The sequence below is a fragment of the Buteo buteo genome, chromosome 11, assembly GCF_964188355.1.
Source record: "Buteo buteo chromosome 11, bButBut1.hap1.1, whole genome shotgun sequence".
In the NCBI taxonomy this organism is placed as follows: Eukaryota; Metazoa; Chordata; class Aves; order Accipitriformes; family Accipitridae; genus Buteo; species Buteo buteo.
Genome location: NC_134181.1, coordinates 20,628,532 through 20,653,274, shown reverse-complemented (window position 1 = coordinate 20,653,274; position 24,743 = coordinate 20,628,532). Strand labels below are relative to the sequence as shown.

The 24,743-nt window shown below is 38.9% G+C and overlaps 2 protein-coding genes across 2 annotated transcripts in view; one reads left to right on the top strand and one right to left on the bottom strand.

Annotated features, from left to right (window-relative positions):
• The window catches only part of PRMT7 (protein arginine methyltransferase 7), a 50,122-nt gene extending 49,360 nt beyond the window's left edge, over positions 1–762 (top strand). Inside the window, exon 23 of the mRNA XM_075040317.1 lies at positions 183–762. The gene's annotated coding sequence lies outside the window, so the exon portion shown is untranslated. The remainder of the gene's footprint in view (positions 1–182) is intronic.
• SMPD3 (sphingomyelin phosphodiesterase 3) overlaps positions 1–24,083 on the bottom strand; it is a 35,409-nt gene extending 11,326 nt beyond the window's left edge. Inside the window, exons 1-3 of the mRNA XM_075040332.1 lie at positions 22,746–24,083; positions 10,391–10,466; positions 2,873–3,028 (exon numbers count right to left, since the gene is read on the bottom strand). Of these exons, the coding sequence (XP_074896433.1) occupies positions 2,873–3,028; positions 10,391–10,466; positions 22,746–24,083 (1,570 nt within the window). The remainder of the gene's footprint in view (positions 1–2,872; positions 3,029–10,390; positions 10,467–22,745) is intronic.
• Between the last annotated feature and the right edge of the window lie 660 nt (positions 24,084–24,743).

Genomic DNA, 24,743 nt, shown 5'->3' with positions numbered 1-24,743 from the left:
AAGGCAGAGAATTGCTCTTTCTGTCTGAACAGCCCATTGGTTTGTTTAATGTTTATGGAAAAGTAGAAGATGAAGTCTGTGCAGTTGTTCATTTCTCCAAGTTCTCCCTTGTTATATCATATGTCTACAAAATTTCCTCAAAACCAAGATATGATTAAAATTTTGTCATGATTAATTTGCAGCTGTGGCACTGACAGTGACAAGTCACAGCTGATGAGACAACTTAACCCTGACTGGAAGGCTTTTTATCTTTTTAAAAACATAATAGACTTTTACACAAGTCAGTCCAAAAGCAACCTGACAGTAAGTAACTTTCTAATCATGTTCCCACTAAGTGTGAATTCACTGTATGAATGTTGTCATAATGTTCTGCAAAGCTGAGGGGAAAATTGAGTTGCAGAAAACTTGTCATAAGCTAAGGTCACTCATGGACCTGGAGATCTTTGAAAACGGTACTGTCAATACATCTAAGAATAGAAGCTTGATACTCACTGAAACTTTAATTACTTGCCATATCAGTCTGTGGAGTGGGAAAGAATACAGAAAATTGCATGCAGAATTACAGGAGGCTGATTATTGCTTTAAAAAAAAATTAAGATGTTCAATTCCCTGTAATGCTAACAAATGTCCCTAAAACAATGAGTAATGTAAAAATGGAGGAGAAAACTTTAAAACGTTGCATTAATTTTGCTTAGCGCATAAGGAAAGAAAGCAATCTAAAAATAAAAAATGAAATAGCCAGCTTAATTTCCGTTTCCAGGCTGAGTGGATTTTAAAGGGGAGGGAGATGTGAAGAAGTGGCAGAGGTAGCAAAAATAAAATGGATTTTATAACATGCTTTTCACTCCTCTTTAGTAGTAGTTGCAATGTTTGCAACTATTATTTGCAAAAGCAAATAGTTGTGTTTACTTTTTCTTTAAGAAGACAGGTCACAACAGCATTAATTATGCTCTGTGCTTCTTGTGCAAGATCTTGGTTAGAGTGCCAGAACTTCTCAGGTAGAGAATACTGACCGGGTGTTCTGCCTCACAGCTTCACTCCCGTCTCTCTCTCTCCTCATGTTGCAGAACCCCACTCACTTCTGATTTGCAATCTGACTGGGCAGTCTCTCCTTTGGTGTGCAGCAGATTGTTTATTTCCTTGATGGGCACCTTTGCGTCCAGGCCACTCCATCCATCCAACAATATTGCAAGTGAAACAGCCAAATGGCAGATGTGTCCATTTGTATCCCCCAGCTTCTGCCTCCCTTCATTGGGACTGCTGCAATTGCTTCCTCAGCCCGTCTGTGTAGCAGCTTGGCTAGCTGAAGAACTGTTATTGACCACATTTCTTCCTTCCTTCCCTAAAAATCTCACTACCACTGCTACTGTTTATATTTTATCCTAATACGTGTTTGTTTAACTACAGTATTCTGTAGCCATTACCACTTAACTGTTCACCTCTACAGTGCGTAACAGATTCTTTGACCACTCAGAGCACTTGCCAGCACCTTCTCGGACCATTCTGAGTTTACTTGGAACCACATAGTTGTGACTTATTTTTTGTACGTATTAGCTAGAAATGAACAACAGAAGGGCTGTGTTTTGGGTTGATGGTCTTTTCTACCCAATTAAAACGTTTCTCCAGCTTTGCTAAAATCTTCCATTACAAGTGTCTGGTACAAGTCATGAGACTAGAGAACACTGATTATTTCTGAGATCAGACAATGCTTGCTTTTTGTTTCTTAAAATTATTTTTGGTACAGTTGTTGCTCTTGGGCTCAGTTACCTAGACTTCTTATGAAGACTACAGAATTCACACTAGATGCTTTTCACAAATTCACCTGTTAATCCACAAACTCTGGTCTGAATTGCTCAATCCCACTTTCAGTGCTGCAGCCTGAGCTCACCTGCACACCGCACATCTCCCTGGTAACACAGCACAGACGAAAGCCCTCTGATGAGCCCCCCTTCAGTGTACCTGCCTTGTGCTCTTTCTATCTCAGTACTTCCGTTCTGGCCCAGTCATGCAAAAGGCCTTTTAGCCATCAGCCTGGCAGGGGAAGCTGGCCACTGGGTGCCACTGATCCATTTGCCAGCTCCAAGCCAGCAGAGTTGATTGCTGTTGTGTAAAGCCACCAAGGAGCTCTGCTGGATGCCTGAGCTGTACCAAGCAGGGAGGCAGAGAGGATACACAAACACAATGGTCTGCACTCTATGTTGGCAATTTAACTGTTAACAGAGCATAATTATGTTTGGAAAAGGCTACCATCTCTGTGAACTCACCACCCTTTAATTAAGATTTTGTGGAGTTCTTTTTCTAGTACCCTCAGCATCCAAATACAGAAAAAAAAAATAATTAAAAATTTATTAAAATTTAAAAACCAGAAGTACACAGCAGCAGTTATTTTTTTCCAAGACTGATTCAGCAATGTTTAGTTCTCTCTGCAGCATTAATCTCCTCTGTCTGTGTATATGCACTATCAAATTATTTTTAACTGCATGAATTTACTACTTTTTCTCCACAAAAATCCCATATAACATACATGTCTTTCATTAGTAACTAAAATTGTAGGACAATAGGTGTCTACCTAATGCAAGTAAAGCTAAACCACTAAATCTGTCCTCATTATGCTACCACAAGTCACAAATTACTGCCCCTTGTGCCTTAAAAACCATCATGCTTAGTAACTCAGCAGAGCTCCTAAGTATGAACTACTCTCTTTGGCTCATCTCAAGGCTAGTACCCATTTTAGAAGTATCTGTAGCAATTAAGTCTTTCCTTCCAAAAGCCAGTCACAAATGAGTATACTGCTATAACCCACAAGAATCAAGAACTTTCCTACTCCTTTTTGGAATAGGTAGACACCAGGAAAAGGAAAACCTTGTCTTACCAGAGGAGCAGTTATCGAAGTTGAGATCTCCACAGATTACATCAAAAGCCACCAGCTCCTCTGGATTGGCTGTACTGGAGGAGGAGGTAGATTTTCTGAATTCAGACAGCCAATCTTGAAGCATATCCAGTTGCTCACATCGAACAGTAGTATCTCCTGTAGCAAACAGACAAACGAACAACTGAAACAAGAAATAAGACCTCCTTTTAGCATGTTACTCAGCAACCTATTAGTTGCTAAGCTGTTGCTAGACATCTTGAAAAAAAGGGTGCAAGATAAAAAAAAAGGTGTGGCTAATAGTATACTCAGTACATAATGGGCTAAGCGCTATGAAGTTCATTAGGAACCATGCTTTTTGGTGATTTAAATATCTCCTTCTGAAATCAATCACACTAGATACATCTGAAGAAATAAGACAAGGCATCTGTGCTGCAGACAACCAGCCAAAATGGTGACGTTTCCAGCCACAGGAGGAAGATGATCTGATGCACTACATTTATAATCAGGAGTTCAGAGTTAAAATCCTACTTCAGACAAAACTGGACAGCATGTTCTGGGGTAAACCACTTCATCTTTCTTCGCTTTGCTTTCTAATTTTTAAACATGAAAAATTTAACTTTCAAGCATTATTAGTAAATATACATCAATGGTAAATCCAACTTACTCATACTGTAGTAGTCCATCCAATGAAGGGTTCTATTTGTGCTCAGTTAAGAATGCCTAAATCGGAAGTACTTTTTTCATATTTAAAAAGGTATGCGTAGATAAAGTTTTAGGTAGGCAGTACTTCAGAAATAAAGAACCGGATCCTTTTCACCAGTTGCAGGAAAGTTACACTAGGCTGCATGTGCTGAGGATGTGCCCCTGTTCTATAGGAGTGATATGAAAGTGATTGCCAAATATTTTTTGTTTGTGAAACCATCTGACACACAAAACAGCTCTTTAATTATAGCAACTAACCACACAATTTCAAGCATATTAGGTGACATGAAGGCTAAGAAAAATTAATTACTGGCTCTCTTAAAATGATTACAGCAAAAGCTTGATACAGGGAAAGGAGCAGGAAGAGACACATTCTAGAAACAATTGTTTACCACATTGTCTTTCCTTTCCTTTTGTTTTCACTGTACCTATAGTTAACGGTTATAATTTTGCTTAGGACTTGAAATGATACGTCAAGTCAGAACATTACTTTTCTTCAAAATAAAAGATTTGTTTTCAAATGCCACAATCAGAAGGAAAAGCAGCAACCCCAAAATTACTTAGTCTGACTACAGTTTTATTTTAACCTAATTTACTACTTTGTGCTAGCTGTTAAAGGTGTACAAGACAATTAGAAACATCAGTTATGTATGTCCAAAGCTGCTTTCAGTGGCCACTGTCAATATTTAAGTCCACATCCTCACAGCTTGTTAATCACTCGTCTCAACTCCACCTGCCACCTGCACTGTTTATTAAAATGTGAACTCCGCAGCACACTATAACCACGTCAGCATACAGACAAACTTTCGGTCTTAGAACTTCACTTTCCTACCACACTCTTAACCTGTGAAGGGTTGGATTTTCAAGAACACTGCAGGGGGTGGTGATGGAGGGGGTGTTAAAACAACAGTTAAATACAGACCGAATCAGAAATGTTCAATCAAGCATGATTTGATACAACCTTAAATAATTAAAAGAAATATTGAAAAGAACATGACCAGGGAAAGAGAGAGCTTTAAGTAGGTTCTGACAGTGACTAATCTCTTCAGACTGGTAATTCCAACAGCAAATAATTCCACTTGTGTTATTCCCAACAAATCTCTACCAGTTGGGCTGTAATATGAAAGTGCTTCCTGGATCTATTCCCTAACCTACAGTTTCTAGTTACTTGTACCTCAAGTTCACATAGTACCCTAATCACACAGCTTGACACAAATCCAGACCCAATGTATTCTCGGGAAAACCCCTTGCTACAACAGCACAAGAAAGCCCTACAGTGAAGATGTAGCTAGACAAAAGCACAAGAAATAGGTCACATGGAATAAATAGAGCCTGGAGCAGGTGACACTAACCACAAAAGGTGTGCGTGACTAACGTATACATTCTGCTTAACTAAAGATACAGACGACATTACAGATACAGAGAAAGCATGAGCTTGAAAGGAACTTCTGGAGACCATCTAGTCCAACCCCTCTGCTCAAGTGGGGTCACCTACAGCAGGTTGCCCAGGGCCATGTCCAGTCAGGCTTTGAATATCTCCATGGTTGGAGACTCCATAACCTCTAGGTAACCTGTTCCAGTGCTTAGTCACCCTTGCAATAAAAAGCATTTTCCTTTTTAAATGGGATTTCTTGCATTTCAGTTCGTGCCCATTGCCTCTCATCCTGTCACTGAGCACCACTGAGGAGAGTCTGCCTCCATCTTCCTTAAACCCCCCCCATCAGTTATTTACACACTTTGATAAGATCCTTCCTGAGCCTTCTTCTGAAGCAGAACAGTCCCAGCTTTCTCATTCCTGGTGAAGCTTATTCAAATTCATGGACTGTCCTCCTTCTGCAGCATCTGAATCTTTATATCCTATCTCATCTCCTTGGGCCAGTACTTTCTTCTGGGCTGCCTTTGTTTCCTCATAACTTTTAAGCATGGTGCTTGTTGACAAGAATGCAGTAACTTGTCTTGCTCCCCACAAAGTCCCTATTATATAAATTGCTTAATTGTCTAAGATGTTGGGGTTTACATCCCTGAACTGTCAGGTTTTTTTTGCATTTGCTGTGAATTATCCCTCTAGCATGGCTTCATTAGGACAAGTGATAAAATAACGCAGCCATTATGATACAAGCATAAAACTCAGGCAGCAACCTGTCATAGACCAGCGTGAAGAACATAGCAAACCCACTGAACTGAAACACACAAAGGTAAAATTCTCCAAACCAGAAAACCCTTGAGAAAAACAAAACACAGGCAGAAACATTCTAGGAGGATATTGTGAAAGGTGTCTGGTAACATGCATTGCTATTATTAAAAAAAAGCATTAACTGCATAGTGACATCCATCTCCCTCGGTAAGAATGCTGAGCCTTTGTAGCAGCACTGTACACCAGATAACCTCAGAGCTCTACAGAAAAATAGTAGTCTTGGAACTGTAGAAACAGATGACTTCCATTTCTTTTTAGAAAAAGTGTAGAACTTGTGACAGTCTGGCATGTCTGATTATCCCCACTAGAGGTCATAGAAGTAATTGCACTTCAGTACACTATGTGGAGTGTGTGCAATGAACTGTGAGCTACATTTCCATAACAAAAGATGGGATCCTGTAATGCAACTTGAATATTACTGTTTTCTGAGATTAATATTAAGCTAATGGTACCCAGCTTACTGCAGCTACACAGCAGGTACTGCGTGTATCTGTATGCAAAAGTTACTAGTGAGACTCAGTCTTAGCAGCTCCCAATGAGCAAGAGCTTTGGAGACTGAGATAACTGAACTAATCAGACACCTAACTACAGGAGAAGCCAAACCTGAATCCAGAACTATCAGGGGAGCAGACATTTCAGAAACTTCTGCTGAAGTGAAATAGCATCAATAAATATTAACAGAAGAGAACTAGGTAGTAACTCCCCAAACTAACATTCAACGACTTCTTCCAGCCTTCAGCTCTAATTAAACATTCAGATAGAATCACTGATCTGACTGACTGCCACCAGTGATTAACCAGAGAATACAGGTTTGTGCTAATTGCTCTACACTCTTTTCCTCGGTAACTGGCCTGGAAAAATGCAAGTAATTGTGTTGTGACCGGTTCCTGCAGTCAGCATTTCCGAATTCTTTGCAAGTTCCCTTCAGCTTCAAATTTTGTGGAAGGGTGAAAGGGTAGCGTGGGAAACCTCAACCAGCATAAATAAATACTTCACCTTTGTTCATTACTGGATAATCATACTTGCCCTTTCCATTCACTTTAGAAATGCTTAAGTGAAATCGTAGCTTTAGTTAGAACTGCAGGTAGGTACTATACACTGAGGAAGACTGTTTTGTCCTACTCTGAAAGATGTTAGAAGGAGCACTGTGCTGCCTGAGCAAAGCAGTTGACAGGCCTAGTCAGAGGAAATTAAAAGATCCAGTGGAGGTTTGTAAAACCAGAGTTCTCAGCACTGATAAGCGCTATGGGATATATTGGCAGGGAACCTGGGGAAGATGAGCAAAAAAAGCTTCTGAAGTGTAGGATGTAAAGCCTAGTCAAAAGAAAAAATTGTTTCCAAGTCACAGCCAAAGGCTTCAGTTTAGCCATGAGGCAGGCTGTGTGACAGATTAAGCAGACTCCTACACTTGTAACATACTTCATCCAGGATACGCTGGGAAAACAAAATAAAAACAAACTGTCCAAAAAAAACCCAACCAATAAAACCCCTCTTATTCTGCTGGGTTACTTGTCAGCTAGGTCAGGTCCCTAGTCAAGTGCAACACAACCTACAACAGCTGTGTTAGCACAACTGAGAGGAAGGGGCAAGGGCAAGCTGCCATGGTATGGGTACACCAGCTTTATTATTTCAGAAACATATGTGGAATCACTGCCTAAGGATGCTCAGCACTGAAGTTACTCCTGATTGCATGGTCAGAATTTCAAACTCTGAGGGATCTCTCAGTCCTGAGCCGAGGTCTGCTTAAGCTCTGTGTAGGCTTGTGGAATCTGAAACTGGTGCTAGTGTTGCCAGTACCTGTACTGCTAATGACTCAATTCACACTAAATGCAAAGCAGGGATGGGAATGAGATTATGAGACAGCATCCAGCACGCTACATCATCTAGACCTGGGCTGGAAGAACTTCAGGCTTACTCTGTTTTGATGGCTTGGCAGGGTGTCTGAAATGGCATGACTCAAAGGGACTTGGGTGGATTCTAGGCAGCAAAACCTGTCCAGAACATTAATCACTGACTAATTGAAAGACATAAAAGAACCATGTAAACTTAACAGCCCCTTGGAAAAGAATTACATTCAAGTCTCATTAAAGGATCCCTTCATTTGTCACTGAAATGCAGCTGTTGCCACAGTGGAAGTGAAGAACTGCTTCAGAGCACCATTCAGTAATAGGTAGAGAATTGAGAGGATAAGCTACATCTAATTCTAAAGGTTTATTGAAAAAGGTGAATGTCAGGTCTGAAAAAATAGTAATTGCTCAGAACAGAGTTCAGCCAGCACATCTCTTGAAAAAAGCATTAGTAGTTCATCCCTGACCATAAGCAGTTGGATCCCTTCATTTTATACTTACACAAGTATCAGAACTCTTAAGTGTAAGTTTATGTATCCTAGAAGGGAAGCCAAGGAAGCCAAACTGCGCTCAGCCATGTATGACAAGCTGATTTAAATGGCTAACCTTTTAAACAGTGCTTGTTTTTATAGATACCACATATTTACATGGTTGAACTGGTTTTTGGATAATTTTTTAAATGTGTGAGATGTTATGAATCAGATGATACAAATCAGAAAGCACAGCTCTGCCAAACTTATGAACTTTAGTTTTCCATTTCATTACATAAACTAATGTGATATATCAAAGGACAGTTAGACTCTTAAATCATTGTCTGCTCTATTTGGAATGTAGCTTGAACCACATAAGCCTAAAAATACAAAGCAAGAACGTAAGTAGGAAGATGAAAGGTTGCGTTCTACTCTTGAAGGAGCTTTAGGCTGACTTTGAAAATAGAAATTACTTCCCCATTCTTCTTCCCTCTCCCCTCTTCCTCTTTAATATTTTAGGGATTTCACAATGTGGTTATCAAAGACTAACTGAGAACAGATTACTAGATAGTAAAAAGGAACAGGACTAAAAATGGAGGTTTATAACCTAAACTAGAACAGCAACAAATTTCAGCTCCACATCAGCAATCTCACAGTACATCATCATAATTCCAGAGTTAAAAATAGAAAACCAGAGAAGGATGTTACATTGTTAAAATGTAGCTGAAAAATTCATGAATCTTCCTTAGCACTATCCAGTCTCTCTAATGTACTTCAGGGACTGGCAGTTTTGTTCCCAAGTCAGTCTCTCTGCAACTGAAGCACTGACAAAGTAGAATGAATGCTAGCTGCCCAACTGGGTTAACCTAGACATGCTGTAGCACATGGGTTCAAAGTTCTACCTTTTATAATGCTTGACTGTCTTGTCTCAGTCTGCAGCATACATGCTGTCTTCAGGCAGTCTAAGAGGGCTATGCCATGCTCTCCAGCCCTCAGGAGCACAAGAATTGCAGTTGCATCAAGTAAAACTAAGGATATCAACCCCCCTGGCTAAATTAAATTCTGATCTTGCACAATGAAAATGCTTGTAGATTTGGCTTTTATTTTATTACTACACCTATTCTAAGTATAGAGCTGATAGTTTTGATGCAAAAGATCGGAGATATACATGGAATATTTTCCATAGACATCTCCAAGAATTTCAATTATTTGTCAATTTTAATTGATGAGTGTTCAGGCGAACAGCTAAAATGGTGAAGCGTCTTGATTTCAAAATGTATGCATCAGAACACTAAAAATGGAATAAAACGACCAGAAGTTACTAACTCTTCTTCCCCTTGCTTTCTGGACTTGGGTTGTAAAATGGAGATGAGGCCACCCATCTAGCTCAGTCTTGTTCTGAATATTAATCTTAAAAAGAAGAGCTGAGTGTTGAGATACTATCATAAAAAAAGTCATAAAAGGTCATAAGATGGTTGAGGAGGAACAGGCTCCACCACAACCTGACAGAGCTACATGAAATTCCAGCCTGGTTATGGGAAGCAGTGGAGTCCACATATCTCACAGACACAGAAATCTGCTATTAAAGAACATCTCATTCTTTTTTAAGATAATTCAGTGAAAAGTTAAAAAAAAAAAAAAAAGGAAAAAAAAGCCTTCCATTCCCTGCTAAGAGTTTCTGTGTTTTACTTATCTTTAACAACCTTAGAAAATATTGTTTCATGAAACAAAAGACACAGAGCATGCTGTAGTAAATGTAATAGTGGAACTGCTTTTAAACATGACCAAGAGAATTTTTCAATGAGTTTATTAACTTGCTAGCCATTTATGTATGAAATTTGCAAGTCAAAAAACCAGAGAATTTGGGCTTATTCCAGGTGCTGATTTCTGATGGAAAAACTGTCCTAACTGGTATCTTCTGATAATGCCCGAGTTAGGTACAAAGAAATTTTAGTTTATATGACAATCCTCACAGCATGGGCTGTTAAATGCTGTTGAGTAATGATGACAGTAATTTATTTGCTAAAATAACAGTATTTGGTTAAGAGGGAGCAAAGAGAAGGAAAGGTCTCAAGGGATATTTTTTGTTTGTGTCCTATAAGACTTAATTACTCTGAAACTGAAAATGTAAAAGTTGGGCGATATAATTGTTTATCCCTCATTCTTGGCTGTTTCACTACTATTTGCTATGCACACTGCACTTTGTCAGAACTACCGAAGGAGCAATGCTTGCTACTTTTGCACAAAAATACCACCACAGGCCTAGAAACAGTGCAAAACTAAGACAGGCAAATTTGGACAGTACCTGCAATAGCTTGCAAGTGAGTGCAGGAAATGTATCCCACAATTCTTTGGTCCTGAGGTGTACTTCCCACTTGCACCTGGAAGGGAAGGAAGAAATAAAAAGGTGATTAATGGAAGAGCTCATACAACTCCACTTCCAACCCTGATTGTGCAGCCTTTGTACACAATATTGGCCTTTTTCACCAGTCTTACCATCTAGCTCCATCTTGAAAACACACACACACAAAAGAGCACCAGAGACACGCACTGGGGTTTACTGGGTCCGACTTGCTGCTAGCACGCTGACTTCTTCCTGATCACCACTGCTTCAATGTTTCGATTTTGATCTCCAACACACACAAAAATTTTACTTTCTCCTGCTCTTTGCAATCCCATTTGTTCTCTGTCCCAGTTGTGTCGCCACTCTTTTGCATCACAGCTCTTGTTTATATGCGAGATTCAGGCCCACCACTGAAGTCCCATATAATACTAATATTATTAGCAGTCTAATTCTTGATATCTGTGTTAAGACTAGAATGCAGAAGAAAAAAATGCCAAAAGAAGTCTAGGGAAAATGATGAAATGTGAAATGAATATTGGTTTTGACCATGTTTTCTCCATTCCACAGCAAGTTTTGGACTTTGATGGATTTTTCACATTCTTCTACAAAGGTATTGGGGATTTTTGCTATGTCTCAGCGAAGTTTTTACATTCTTCAGCTCACAGCAGCAGTCCCCATGTCCATCCACCAGATGAAAACACAACATGCACCCCTGCTCTTACACACAGAAGAGGCAGGGCTTCCAGGGAAGCTGGTATGTAGTATAATTCCTCATCTATATCATATTCTACTTAAAAATATCTTTGGTGGTGAACACACAAGCAAATTAGAATCAAGTTCTGGTTTAGGTTTTCAACCCTATTGAACATTTTGGCAGTTCAGGACTTCTGCAGCTGCAAATCAAAACTCCCAAGGATTTGAGGATCAAGATTTGGATTGAGGCAAGAGACTAGTTTGAGTATATGGTTTTCCTGTTGATAATTAACGTGGCAACACTGCATGGACTATGAAAAAAAATGCCCACAGAGGAAAGCTGTAGCCAGGGCTCAGAAAACAAAACCATGGGTGACTCTCCTTCACAAGGCTAGGCTCAGATTTCATCTGACACCTCTAAATAACAAGCGGAGCTCCATTTCATACAGACACAGTTTTGTCAGCTTGGTTGGTTTTCTTGTTTTTCAGCTGTCCAAGAGCCATCTGATTCATTTGGTAACTGGAAAGTCAGCTCTGCAGTAAGTGAATTTAGCAGTGATTTGTACTCAACAATGCCTTTTTAACTTTCAGGGTTTTTTCCAGCTAGAAAACTGTGTAATATATGACTTGCATTATTCTGTCCTCGGTCTGTTCAGTCCTCTTTTAGACAGTTTTCCAAATGGATATTGATGGTGTTCTTATTGCTGTTCCCACACAGTTAAACTGCTTCAGGGAGGGTGAAGGCAGAGGAAGACAAGGAAAATACATGGCAGTCACTGGTGGATCTACCCCTAAGAAGCCAGAGGATTCTCCTAAACTCACAAGACTGCAGCAGAGTCTCAAAGGATATGCTGATCCACTGGATGCCTGTTAGTGACTACTGCAGCAGCTTCGCTACACAGACCTCTTTCTTCCTCCCTCAGGCTGCCTTGGTCTGAATGTATCACAGTGTCACGGGTGAATTAAAAGGAGCGTTCTCTCCAAGTTTCTTATGCAATGTATGCCATTCCGATAGAGAAGTGGAAAATCATTAGTTTATATCCTTTACTATCTACGGCAGGCAGGTGTATGTATTACATTTTCCAACTTAATAACTCAAAATCAGATTTTCTCTTCAATGCTGAAAACTATATTGTAAAGTCTCTACTAGTTTGCAAATTTGCAGTGTCTCCTGCTGCAGAGAAAAAGTGTGCATGTCGTATATCTTTCAATGCCATCTACTGCAACCACACTGAAAATACTGTGCATAAAGTTTTCTGCCTTATAGCAAGAATGTGCTGCTTATAATCCTCTTATTGACTAAAGCAGATGGAATCATTTTCAGTGTCTCTATCCAAAAAGCATAAAAGATTTAAGTCTAAAAGCTGAACATCCAAACATAAATTACAGTCAGTTGAGAAAACGAAGTCAACTCAAATTGGCTTTAGAATTTCCTGTGCAGCCTTAATGGAGTGCCTGACAAGGCCTCATCAACCAATTTATGCATAGGCTCACACTCGTTTCCATTAATCATAAATAAATATGTATCATACAGTGTCCCTGTGTGCACAGATCTATACTGAAACAGACTCATGATCTTTCGCTCTCAAAGAATGACAAGAAATGGCCTAGAAGAAAGACTGACTGCTGCTATATGCATGTGGGTGAGTGCAACAAATGCCCCTCGGGGTTGCCACCACAGGGGGACAGTGCCCTAGGGCTCCGCACTTGCTAGGAACATTGGCTGCTTTACACCCACCCCTGAGGGGAAAAGGAAAGGGGCTTTCATAAACACTTTGCTAATTTAAAAAAATAAAATAAAATAAAATAAAATAAAATAAAGCTCAAAAGCAACATCTGAAGACATTAACATAATTAAAATTCCCATGGAAAGTGCCAGCATGGAAGTACATCCAAAGCAGCTTGTCTCCCAGATTTCACGTTTTCCTCCAACTTTTTTGACTTTTGGGGTTGGTTTGTTTGGGGTTTTTTTTGAGTGGCACTATTAATGTAAATGGCCAAGCAGAGTCATTTTGAGTATAATCATCATGGAGGCAAATATTTGTGACAACTACTAGGACAGAAAATAAATATTCTTGCAGCCTCCTAGTCAATTCCCAGCCACAGTAGAAGCACTAGTATATTAAATATGGTCTGAAATAAAATAGGAAGGAAAATCTGATTATTCGGTCTAATTTGGTATTTCACAGATGGACAGGGACTATGGGATGTGCAGACAGGAAAACTACTTGACCTCTGGAATATTACAAGCCCTATAATTCTGCATAAAAACATTCCTTTGTGTGGCCAAATACAGTAGCTACTTTTAGAGTGTTCCATTTTCAAGGGTATATTATATTGTGGTGACTTGGCCTGAGTAGCTACGTGGCAGTCCTGTGGGAAGACAACACTGAGCGTTCATTTCAGCCTGCAACGTGGATCTTGGCAGAAAAGTTCCACTTCCACCAAACCAAGTCAGTGCTTCACAAATATAATTTTTGCTGCTTCATACAGAAGAAACTTCTAAATTCACATTTTAAAAGAAAATATATGTAAGCAGATAAGCCAGAGTGGCTGCTTCACCATAAGCCTGACTTAAGTTCACCTCAACTGTTCTACATTAGTAGCTCTGTATCAATAACACGTCCATTGAATTACCCTTCTATAGGGAACTACTTCAGATACTGCTTTATAAAAAAAATCATTGTATAGTCTTAGTTGCGTCATGGACTACTCTTCTATGTCTATAGAAATTTATAGGAAGGTAACATCTAAATACATTTATAAGTTCCCAGTGCTTTAAATTAGCATAATAATTACAAGAGGAAAAAGTTGTATGTGATATCCTGTTAAATTCTAATGTTACCTAGAGGTAAAATTAAAACAGAGAGAGCATATTTGTGGTTTAATAAAGTGTCCCAATGATATAATGTTGACAGAAACAAATTAATATTTTTCAACATTATGCAGAAATATGCAAAATATATTCCACTTCTCAGTACATTTGCAAAGGTTAAGTAATCAAACTAGTCAAACATTTGGAAGCTAGGAGTGGATTCGGATCCCTGTTACACCACTGAACATTACACTTTGTTAGCTGTTGGTAGTGGTGGGGAGCATAAGAAGCTCATTACAGATGAGAAAGAGGCTTTTTTCCGTAAAGGGGAAGGCCTACTATGGTTGTATTTGGAATTCAAAATGCCAGTTTCTACTGCTACATATTTACATTTGTCCCCTGCCTGTAAATTAAATAAGTGCAAAACTGACAGCTCTGAATTTTTATTTTCAGAGGACTGACTGTGTCAAGTATACAAAAGTACTTGACATCAAGTACTTTTTATTAAAAGATTTCATCTCTATGCCGTAGCACATTAGTACAAGCTGTTGGAAAGACCATGCTGATACTGTGCCATAGTATGCAAAATTGTGTATATTCCTATAGTTGTGTATTAAAAACTTGTCCTATGTGGACCAAGGAGTAGTATGTCCTCTAATTAGACTGGTATCAGGTAATAAACAGTGCTCATGAAAGAAATCAAGCCAGCAGGGCTATGGCAGAAAGATTCTTGTTGACAAGAAAAAAAAAATGTAACGAGTAGCAATAGTTGAGATTTTAGAGCTAGAGTGAACAAAATAACTTTAAATTCAGTTACATTACTTGCTATCATGGGAATTTTCTGAGCTAACTGGAAAATCTTGCGCATCTCATGTTTATCACATTCTAGTATAATATGTATACAAAGCTGCAAACATGACAAGTATCTTGTCTTTAACTGTTTATATTTACACACATCTGTCCCAGCAGTGCAAAACAGTTCTATTACATCTGGATGTCAAGAAAACCATCAACAGATACTTCAAGCAAAAACCAGGGAAATGCTACCTAAATACCAGGGGTATTTCAATACCAGCTTAAAAACCAGCTTCAAATATGTCATTGCTGTGTTAATAGATCATCAGCTACTTGGAAGGAAATGTTCTTTAGGGCGTAAAAATTTGGGCCGTGCCATACATGAGAAATCTCACTTGATTAAAGAATCAAACTAGATTTTCAAAGACTGACCAATAATGAACAAAAACAAAAGGTTTGTTATGAGGGGAACTTTACCTTTAGTGACATTTTCTAGAAGCTTCACATTGCCAGGAGGTAGCCATTCAAAAAAATCCATTCAAAAAAATCCTAAATAAAGTAGACAGTTTCTTAAATGTGTACCCTCCAGTATGAAGGGTTTGTATACATACACGTCCAAGCATATGCCATTGCCTCTTCCTTCATGGGAAGCAAATCCAGGTGTGTAGACCAGAGAGAGCTAAAATTTTGGTGTGCTCCTGGAAAAACTGCTCCAGGGAGTTGATCACCCCACAATCTACATGCAGCCAATAAACCCAAAGCTGGGAAAGGTAAATAATCTGAATGCAACATTAAGACTCCTTCAGGGAGATGGGATGCCACACAGAATAGCTCTAGCTTCAGCCATTACGGTTTAATCACATCTTGGACTGTAAATGAGCAAAACCATTCACTGCATCAGCTTAGTGGACTGTGAAGGTATCAATTTTGCCATTGGCATAAATATGAACTGTAGTAGTGATTCCTACATTATTCTTCTGAAGAGGCTACGTCTCCAAAGTATATAGCTCTACGGCAAACAAATTTACGGTCATGCCAAGAACCAAGCTAATGATGTTCATATTATGAAGAAAAACTAGCCAGGCTGAAAACCTCTCTCCTTAAAAACAAAAGCATGAACACTGCATTTGTAAAGAGCACCATCTAAGCAGGGGCCTCAAGTTACTGTTTGTCTTAGAAATAAAACACCCCAGACAGAGAATAAGAGCAGGGCTACAGACTTCACAGTAGATGGAACACTGACTTACTCCCACAGAAATACTCATCTTACCATATGTAGCCAATATTGTTTAAGTTCAAGGGAAGCTCCATTAAAATACAGGAGCATGAGATTCAACTGAATTACTCCAAATAAAGCAACTGTATATGCACAAGTAGTGGTATCTCCACACACACACTCGTGGTTCAGACTTCCTGGGTTTGATGCTCTGAGACATACTAGTAACAATACACTGTTTGTACCTCCCTTTTTCAACTACTGTGGGAATATCATTATAGACATCCTATGTAATTATAATGAGCAAACAATAGAGTGAGGAAGAGAAGAGAAAGAAATGGAAAATACAGTTTCTCTTTCTTTCCAGTACAACTTCTCTGACATCTCCCAGATTATCAACCCCTTCTGGACATTTTTTTCCATTTGAGCAATTTTCCAAGACAAACAGGGGAGTCGGCACCAAGAAACTGATGGGAATAGGCAGTCAAACTGTGTGCCCCAGTCCTGTTACTGTTAAGAGAAGATGCCAAGGAAAACTTGCAACTACTCACATTCACAATTCAAGCATTTCTGTCCCACAGAGATTACTTAGATTAGCGGTAACTTCCAAGAAAGATGTATTTTATTCCTGTTCTTTGTAGTGGGTTTTTTTTTTGTTAGCTTAGACATTGTGTAAAAAGATCTATCTTATTTTTAGTACTTTTGACAGCTCTGCCTTTTGCCTTCAGGGATATGTAGCAGCTTCTAAAGAAGATGCATTAGTTAAATTACTAATTTATTATTATAAATATATTATTTAAGCATATTGAATAAATTAAATAAGTTTAAAATGTTATAGAGGTCAGCTCAAAATTCTCTTTGGTGCTCTGCAATTCTTTCTAGCCACATTTGCACTTGATTATTTCAGAATCCTGGTTTTCCCCACGTGCCACGTGACAACAATTACTGTTCCATGAGCTCAGAGAATCAGTTATTTGGCAAAGCTTCATTAAGCTTATATGTGAGGTAAAGTGGCTGTAAATTGGTGCCATGAATGAAGGGCTGTTCCTCTTCTGAAGAGGATAAAGCCCACAACTCAACATTCTCTCAAACCTGTATTTCACTCTGCACAACAGTTTTAATTTGTTCCCATTAATGAAGGGGAAAAAGACTGTGATTAATAACATTAATTATATCAAAGTGAAGGAACATGGTACAGTGCCATGGTAGGGTCTTTGTTTTCTTTTTTAAAACAGCCTCAGGCAGTTTATTGGACTTGATCCAATTCCTGCATTAACATTTTATAGCAGCAACTGAACATGGGGAAAATGTTTAGGTAACCCTCCTGACTTAAATGGCACAGCTTTAGAGTTACCTAAACAAATTCACGAACAGCACTAGACATTTCTTTTATACATCTTGGGATAACTGCAGATACTGGACAACTGATCAAGGACAAGAAAATCTCACCACTGAAAGCTCTAGATGATCTTTTACTGGGGTCAGAAAACAGCCATTCCCCTTTTCTGTGTAATCCTTAGTTAAAAAAGCTCCCGTTCTGCATAGCAGAAGTTGCCCCTTCACTCTCAGCCACAACACACAAAAGTTGGCATGGGACAGGAAAGACAGCTTAAATTACCCAAGCAAAATGTATCTGCATCAGTAATATCAAAAAGGAGGATCAGAGAGGTTAATTCAGGGAACCCTCATTTTATCATACAAAGCAGGCACCTTGAGAGTAGCAAATAGTAAAAACTGTGCTTCAAAGCAGTTTTGCAATCAGAGCTACTGCTCCTTCTACCATCTGTTACCACCGTATCAGCTCTTTTGAAAACAAGTTCAGCTTTGCACATAAAGCAAAGGTTGCTAGGTTTCCTTTAAAGCAATGAATAATAACATGTTCTCTGCACAATTACTGTACTTCCTGAGAACAGCATTAATTTTCAGAGAATTTGAAAAGTAAATCTGTTAATAAGCTTAGGAATTAATATTAAACACAAGTTCTTTCAGAAATTTAGCAAAAACTGCAAGACATATTTTTTCCTTTTTCTTTAGAATACTATTAGCTGTTCAAACTACCCACTTCAGGCTGCAGTTTTGCTTTTGCTCTATGTTCACATACTGTGTTTTAAGCAATTCCTATTTTTTCTGAAGTTCTCTCTCTCAGCAGATGCCAAAAACCAGAATAATTTCTTACTAAGAACAGTAGGAAGAATAGCCTTCTATGCAACATAGTTCCATATCTCCCAGTCTCAGTGGAAGGAAAACCACTCCAAAACCTCTCCTCAGTTAATAGCCATTTTGAGAATGATACCTCTTTCCTTCACCTCCCTCCCCTAAGTAAGCATTTACATGTCTTGTATGGCTTAGATTTACGTTACAGTTATAGCAATTTCAATTTAAGGGTAAGAGAGAGGCAAAATTTGTCAGCAGAAGTGACAGTCTTTATTAGATTGATACATCTGGAAATACATAGACAAGCTCTCCAATTCAGTAACTCACCAGGTCAAGTTTAGGATATTTTCTGGTTTTATTACACTACTGTCCAAAACTTACACAGCATCCCTCAAAGACCATGTAACTAAGGCTACATACTAACCCCTCTATCTAAAGATGAATGTTGACATTTTGAAACCTTCCAATTATCACAAACAGGTAATGCATTACACAATTTCTGCTCAGCACTCATTGATACCTTTTAAACTTGATTTGACTGCAAAATCATCATCCAGTTTCTGAAACAGATGTGTAGCTTAAAACTCCCTTTAAATTCGTCAAAACCACTGTGAATTAAAATTATGTATGTGTCAAACCAATAGCTGCAGAGTTAACTGAGAACACTGCAATCTGCATCATGTTATATACAGATACATGTAAGTTAGCTTTTTAATCACCAGCATGGGACAGCATCTGTGTCAGTCTCTCTTCCCTCCTCTATCTGTAGCAGAGCAGCAGTAAGAGACAATTGGAGTTATAAAACCTACAAAGCAGACTCAAGAGTTCTTTTCTTAGGCATTTTAAATTAATGTGAAATGCAATGCTAGAACAGAGAGTCATGGCAGAGCCTCTCAAGGGCCCAGACTGTCAAAGTATGAAAATGGATTGGCTGATTTATATATTTACTAACTTCTCCTCTGAGTCTTTAGTGGCAACTAGGAACAGTGGTTTAACACTTCAGACATGAAACTGTCACTTAGATGCAGGTGACATTTCCCCCCTTCTTATATGCTATTTTTTCTGTGACTGTGTCCCTCTTACGTCCCAATGAGACCCTCAGATTGGAGACAGAAACGCTGCTAGAATTTGAAGAGATCAAAGTGCTGAATGTTAATTAGTCCTCCAGTTACGGAGAAAATGGGCTTTATGCAATAACTACTCACAACCATGTCATCCTCATGCCTTCATCCTGACCTGGAAAGCATCAGCCCATACAAACGGAAGGACCAGCCTGTGATCTCTGTCAGGAAAATGCCAGCAGCAGCACCTTTTGTGGCAGACATCTTTAGGAAGAGAACAGATCAAGGCTAGCAAAATCCCTTTGCACAGGTCTCCCAATAGCTCTTAGGTAGCGTGGAGTCAGTAGCATGAAGCAGCATTAAAAGCCTCTGTAATTTACTTCCAACTTCTTTCCTTGGTTGTGACGCCCCAGGTGTTAAGGCACAATCAAATCACTTTACCCTCCTGTGCTTTAGTTTCTCCTTCTACTAAGCTGATATTGACCTTTCTAATAATAACAACCTAATAATAATACTAATAACTGACTAATGACTAATAATAACCCTTGAGCTGTGCAAGTCTCTCAGTTAAAATAATTCTGTATGACTAAGGAAGTCTCTCAAATCCTTCCAAATCTCCACCTGCACTTTACAATCTAGATGGTGAAGGCAGGGCAGGGAACAGGAGGGCAATGGAAAATCACTTCCTCTTCACTGGAAACAGAACCTACTCTGAAAGGAAGAAAATGTGTGAAACACTTGTACCTTGGCAGCAGGGATCTGTTTTGTAACACAACTCCCCCAAAACAGTTTTGCCTTTATGTTCAAAATAATTCAACGTTCATTAAATGTTCAGTTCTGAGATCTTCAATTTATCTCCCTAGCAGTTACATTTGTAGTAAGGAGACAAACTGTACTTGTTAAATGAGAAACACTTTCCTTCTCTGAACATTCTTCTGAATTTGGACGTTGGGTCTTTCCTGAGGTTCAGAAAGGTTTGAATAAAGGCTTCATCCTCCCAGTGAGGGGAAATATTAAGTGACTTTATCCACATTTTCAAAATATGCAAGTCCTCTCCCCTCACTTGCTTTTCACAACTTAAAAAACAAAAAAAAAACCACACAAAAAACAAACAAACAAAAAAAAAACAACCAAAAAACCCCAAACCCCCAAAACAACATGGAGAGCAATCGCTCCTCTACTCAGAAATGGAAGCTATGCAAGGGGAACAGTCTTCGTAAGTATACTTCCTAAACAAAACTCAATTGGTGTCTTTTCTACTTCAGAAATGGGAACACCAGGCTTTCCACAAGAGCCAGGAACTTAAAAACACAGAGTCTGCATAGGATTGAGAGACTTAACTCCATGCCACTGCTGAATGGAAAGCACTTCGGAGACTCTTGTTCTGCAAGGCTCTCTTACTATCTTTGAAACCACACCAAGATAAACTCTTAATGTAGGATTGGCTTGCATTATATGCATATAAAATATTGTAAGAGCCAGTAAAAGAAGTATCTAAAAGCAGCGATAGAAGATGTCCATTTTGAATGGCAGAGTACTGGCTAGAATGACACCTTCCAACCATAGTTATGATACACTTTACTAGCTTGCTGCTATCCCAGTGTAAGACCTCAAGACTCCTTAAGTTAATGGATTTATTCTCACTAACTTCAAAAACAAACCAGGCTTTTACTTACTGTAACTTCTGTCTTCAGACTTCACACACACCCAGTTGCTGATTAAGCACCACATCAACAAAAACAACCTTCAAACCTACTTTGTTTCAAAGTAGGATCATTCCTACCTTTTTTTTTTTTGTCAAAGAAAGAAAGGACCGATGATCAATTAATGTACAATTAAGACAGAAAGTCATTTCATATCAGGATAGGCTTAACTGGGAATGAAAAATATTTTAGGTATAAAGTACAGTATGTCAGAATGACACAGACATTAGGAAAAATGGTCTTGTAGCTGGGCCAGAATTCTGTCATATTTAAAAGAATGTAGTCATCTTCAAATCTTGATAATAATTGGTCCCTATTCCCTGCTCAACTGTAACATTATTTAACAACTTGAATCCATAATTAAGTTCATCATCCCAGTGGAATTTTGAAAAGAGGCTTAATTTTCTGCAAGAGAAATGGAGACGTTGCGGCCTGCCTAACAGGGTAGCAAAATCAATGACTCAGCAATGGGCAGCTGAAAGCAGATTTTTTTAATCTCTTAATCCCCAATATACACATATGTTGAAGGGTAGTTTTTGTGACCCTGGTAATATTTATACTGCACAACACATATTAATTTTTTGCATGCAGCACTTTATGTTGAAAAAAAACCCTTTAGCTGTTTATAAACACATAAGAGTACAGTATAGAAAGTTTAAACCCAATTTTTAGAAACCCGTATTCAGCTATGGCTTTTGTTTATGTCAAATGTGTGTGAAACACTGAACCATTATCAGACTGCAAATTCTAATATCTGCTTTTTTTATGCAAGCCACAATACCAAAATTTTTTGCTTTGTTTACAAATTACAAACAGTGGGTACAAAACCCCTGCTAATCCTTATTAACTATCTGGATTCTAACAGTTATTAATGACTTTTGTTGAGGACTCATGAGCATATGTGCTAGAAAGTACATATAATTTGAGCACCTAATATATTTTCCTAGCATTAGGAAAGAAGTTCAGGTTTTAGTTAGTGAAACCAATTCCAAACTGTGACAAAATCACAAAATCTGAAGTCCAGTATTCTAGGAGATTTTCAGATCTGTCTAGGTTTTGGTCTACATATTTGGATCTCTGCACAAAGTTTTGGTTCTTGATTAATCACAAATTAGAAGAGCCTGCTTTCCAGTTTATGAAGAGCACAGCCAGATTCTCCTAAGAACTAAGCATGAACAGCCACTAGTCTTGGAAAAGCAAATCATTGCATGCAGACTTTCACTTTTGCTTTCTATGACTTACACACTTATAACCCCAGGCTTCCTGGGGTTCTCACTACCATTAGTTAAGTAAACTGTGTTAATAAAGTAAAAAAGTTCTGTGCTCCCCAGTGTCCCAGACTGTTTGTTTGTTTGTTTACTCTTCTTCGCATCTCTCCTTAACAATCCTTTTGCAACCTAGACAGAGGGATACCCATACATTTCATCATTTCACTGTGATTCTTTCAGTGTTACTCTACTGGCATTTAGACTTTTGGTTGTCTTTTTATTCCCACATAAACACACAACATGCATAATAAGCTGGTTTCCAACACTAATGCCCATTGTACTGTACTCCTGTTATGAAGCTTAGAATTTGTGCATTTTATTGAAGAGATTTCTGTAAAAAAATAAACTAAAATTCATGCAAACTACTTCAAATTTTGACACTTGAAACTACAGTCAAGTTCTACCTCCAAAAGTCCCTCATTATTTCATGCACATCCATCACTTTAACACAGTATCTAGGCCACAAAACCTATATGTAGGTTATATCAGGTAATCTAGATCTGAATATTGCCTCTTTGAACTCTAACAGAAATGACTGAGAGAAAATAACGTAACTTTATAGCTTGCCACATATATAGAGTCAATATTTATGGCTTCAAAAAGGCTCTTACCTTGAGAAACAAGGCTCCCTTGGAAGCCAAGGAGTCCGTTCCTCTTCCATTGGGGTAACAGTGATAGGCAGCATCCATAACAGGATAGCGGCTGGCAAAAAGTAGACCACTGTTCACAAACTTAAAGCTACAGCAGCCATGGCAACTGTAGACCCCAACATCGTAGACAATGTATTCAAAATAGTGATGAAGCTGCTCTTTCAATTTCTCTGCAGCTCTTTTGTCAAACACCTCCTGCAAACACAGAAAGTCCAAGTTGGCAGGGAAGAAAGCAGAGATCTCATGATCAAAGGTCTCATCTGTATGTTTCTTTTTCCGCACTGAAGTCTTCTTCATGATTGAAGCTTTGTAGAGAAGCTTGTTGTTGACAGTGCTTTGGTCCACTGTACCATCTCCAACGCGAACTTTAACTAAAGACTCTCGTGAGGCAGAGTAGCTATCTAAACTCCCAGAATCTCCTTCCTTCTGTTTGTGGTTAGGTGTTTTTGAGATCTCTGCATCACCTTCCAGTGAGGGTTCTGCTGGGCCACTGGCATGAGCCTGGCCATTGATGGTATCTGTTTCTGCATCTGACATGTGGCCATTATCCTCTCCATTTATGCGGACAATGCAAGAGTTTTCTTCTCCCTCATTTGGCTCTCCAGCTCCACCTTTATCTTCTCTACTATCCTCACTGTTGTTTGAGCCAGAATTGTCTCCTTTATACTCCATTGATGTTGTCCTTTTGATGCCAGCATTAACAGTACGATTTGTGCTATCTCCACCCTGGGGGGAGACCAAGCTGCTAAAACTTGCTGCGCTGATGGATGTGTTGGTAGGAGAATCTATATATATTTTGATCTGTGGTCTGCTTGCCCCATTTCGGATCCTCCGGCCAATCTCTTTAGCTCTAGCCTGTGTATTGAAAACATTATTAAATCTTGCCAGAGAATCTGGCAGCAGGCAAACATTGGCACTGCCAAAGCAGAAGCTTTTCCCATTCCCTGCAGCCTTCCATTCAGTGAGCAGTGTGGCTCCATTAGCATGGTTCTTGTCTTCTAGTCTGGAGTAGATATATGGCCTTCTGGCTGACTGGAGTGGGGACCATAACAAGAAGCCAATCAGAGCAAAAGGAAGAGAGGCTACCAACAGTGCCAAGTAGATGGGAGTGGTAATAATGATGCAGAGTGCATGAAAATAGCATGGATCGTCTGCTCTTTGACGTTTTTCATAGGTGGTTGGAACAAAAGAGGCCACAAGCCTATCTGCTAACCAGTAACATGGGAAAATCAGGCCCCAGGAAAAAGAATGCAGAACTGACAGAAAGCTGTTGGGAAATGGGGAAGTGTATAAAACCATTGCAACTTAATTATGACAACACTTCAGGGCCTACTACATGATGTCACTGTGTCAAGCATCCATAAGAACACTGGGGAAGAAAGGGCTGGGGAAGAAATGTCCGATCAGGAGTTTGTTTTTTCCAGTAGGAGTCAATAACAAATCTTTAAGAGCACCATTTCACTGTGTTGCAGTAAAAATGAAACAAGGCCACTGTTTTCGTCTGGCTTTTTGGCATCTATATTTGTCAAAGGATGTCATTGTTCACTGGAGGCTGCCATAACGAAACACTCCGGAGGCAAAAAGGAAATCTGTAAAAACAAAAAGACACAAAACATATGTAACAGTTATTAAAAGTTTAAAGCAGATTTTCTCACACGAATGTTGCTTCACAGTCTAAATTACTTCCCCTTTTTTTGTTTAATTTAGCATTTTTGATAGTCTGTTAAAGGCTATGGATCTAGGGCAACTCCAACAACAAGGGACTGATATTTCTGCAAATGAAATCAGTACATTGATCATTTAATGCACATGACTAATGATGTCATGAAACATTTCTGTTATGAATTTCAGGCCTTACATTGAGAAATATAGTTTGGAGTTTCTTTTCTTTTATAATCCACTCACACAAATATTTTATTTATATTACCTGCTTTCAGAACCTTGCAAATGGTGTTTAGC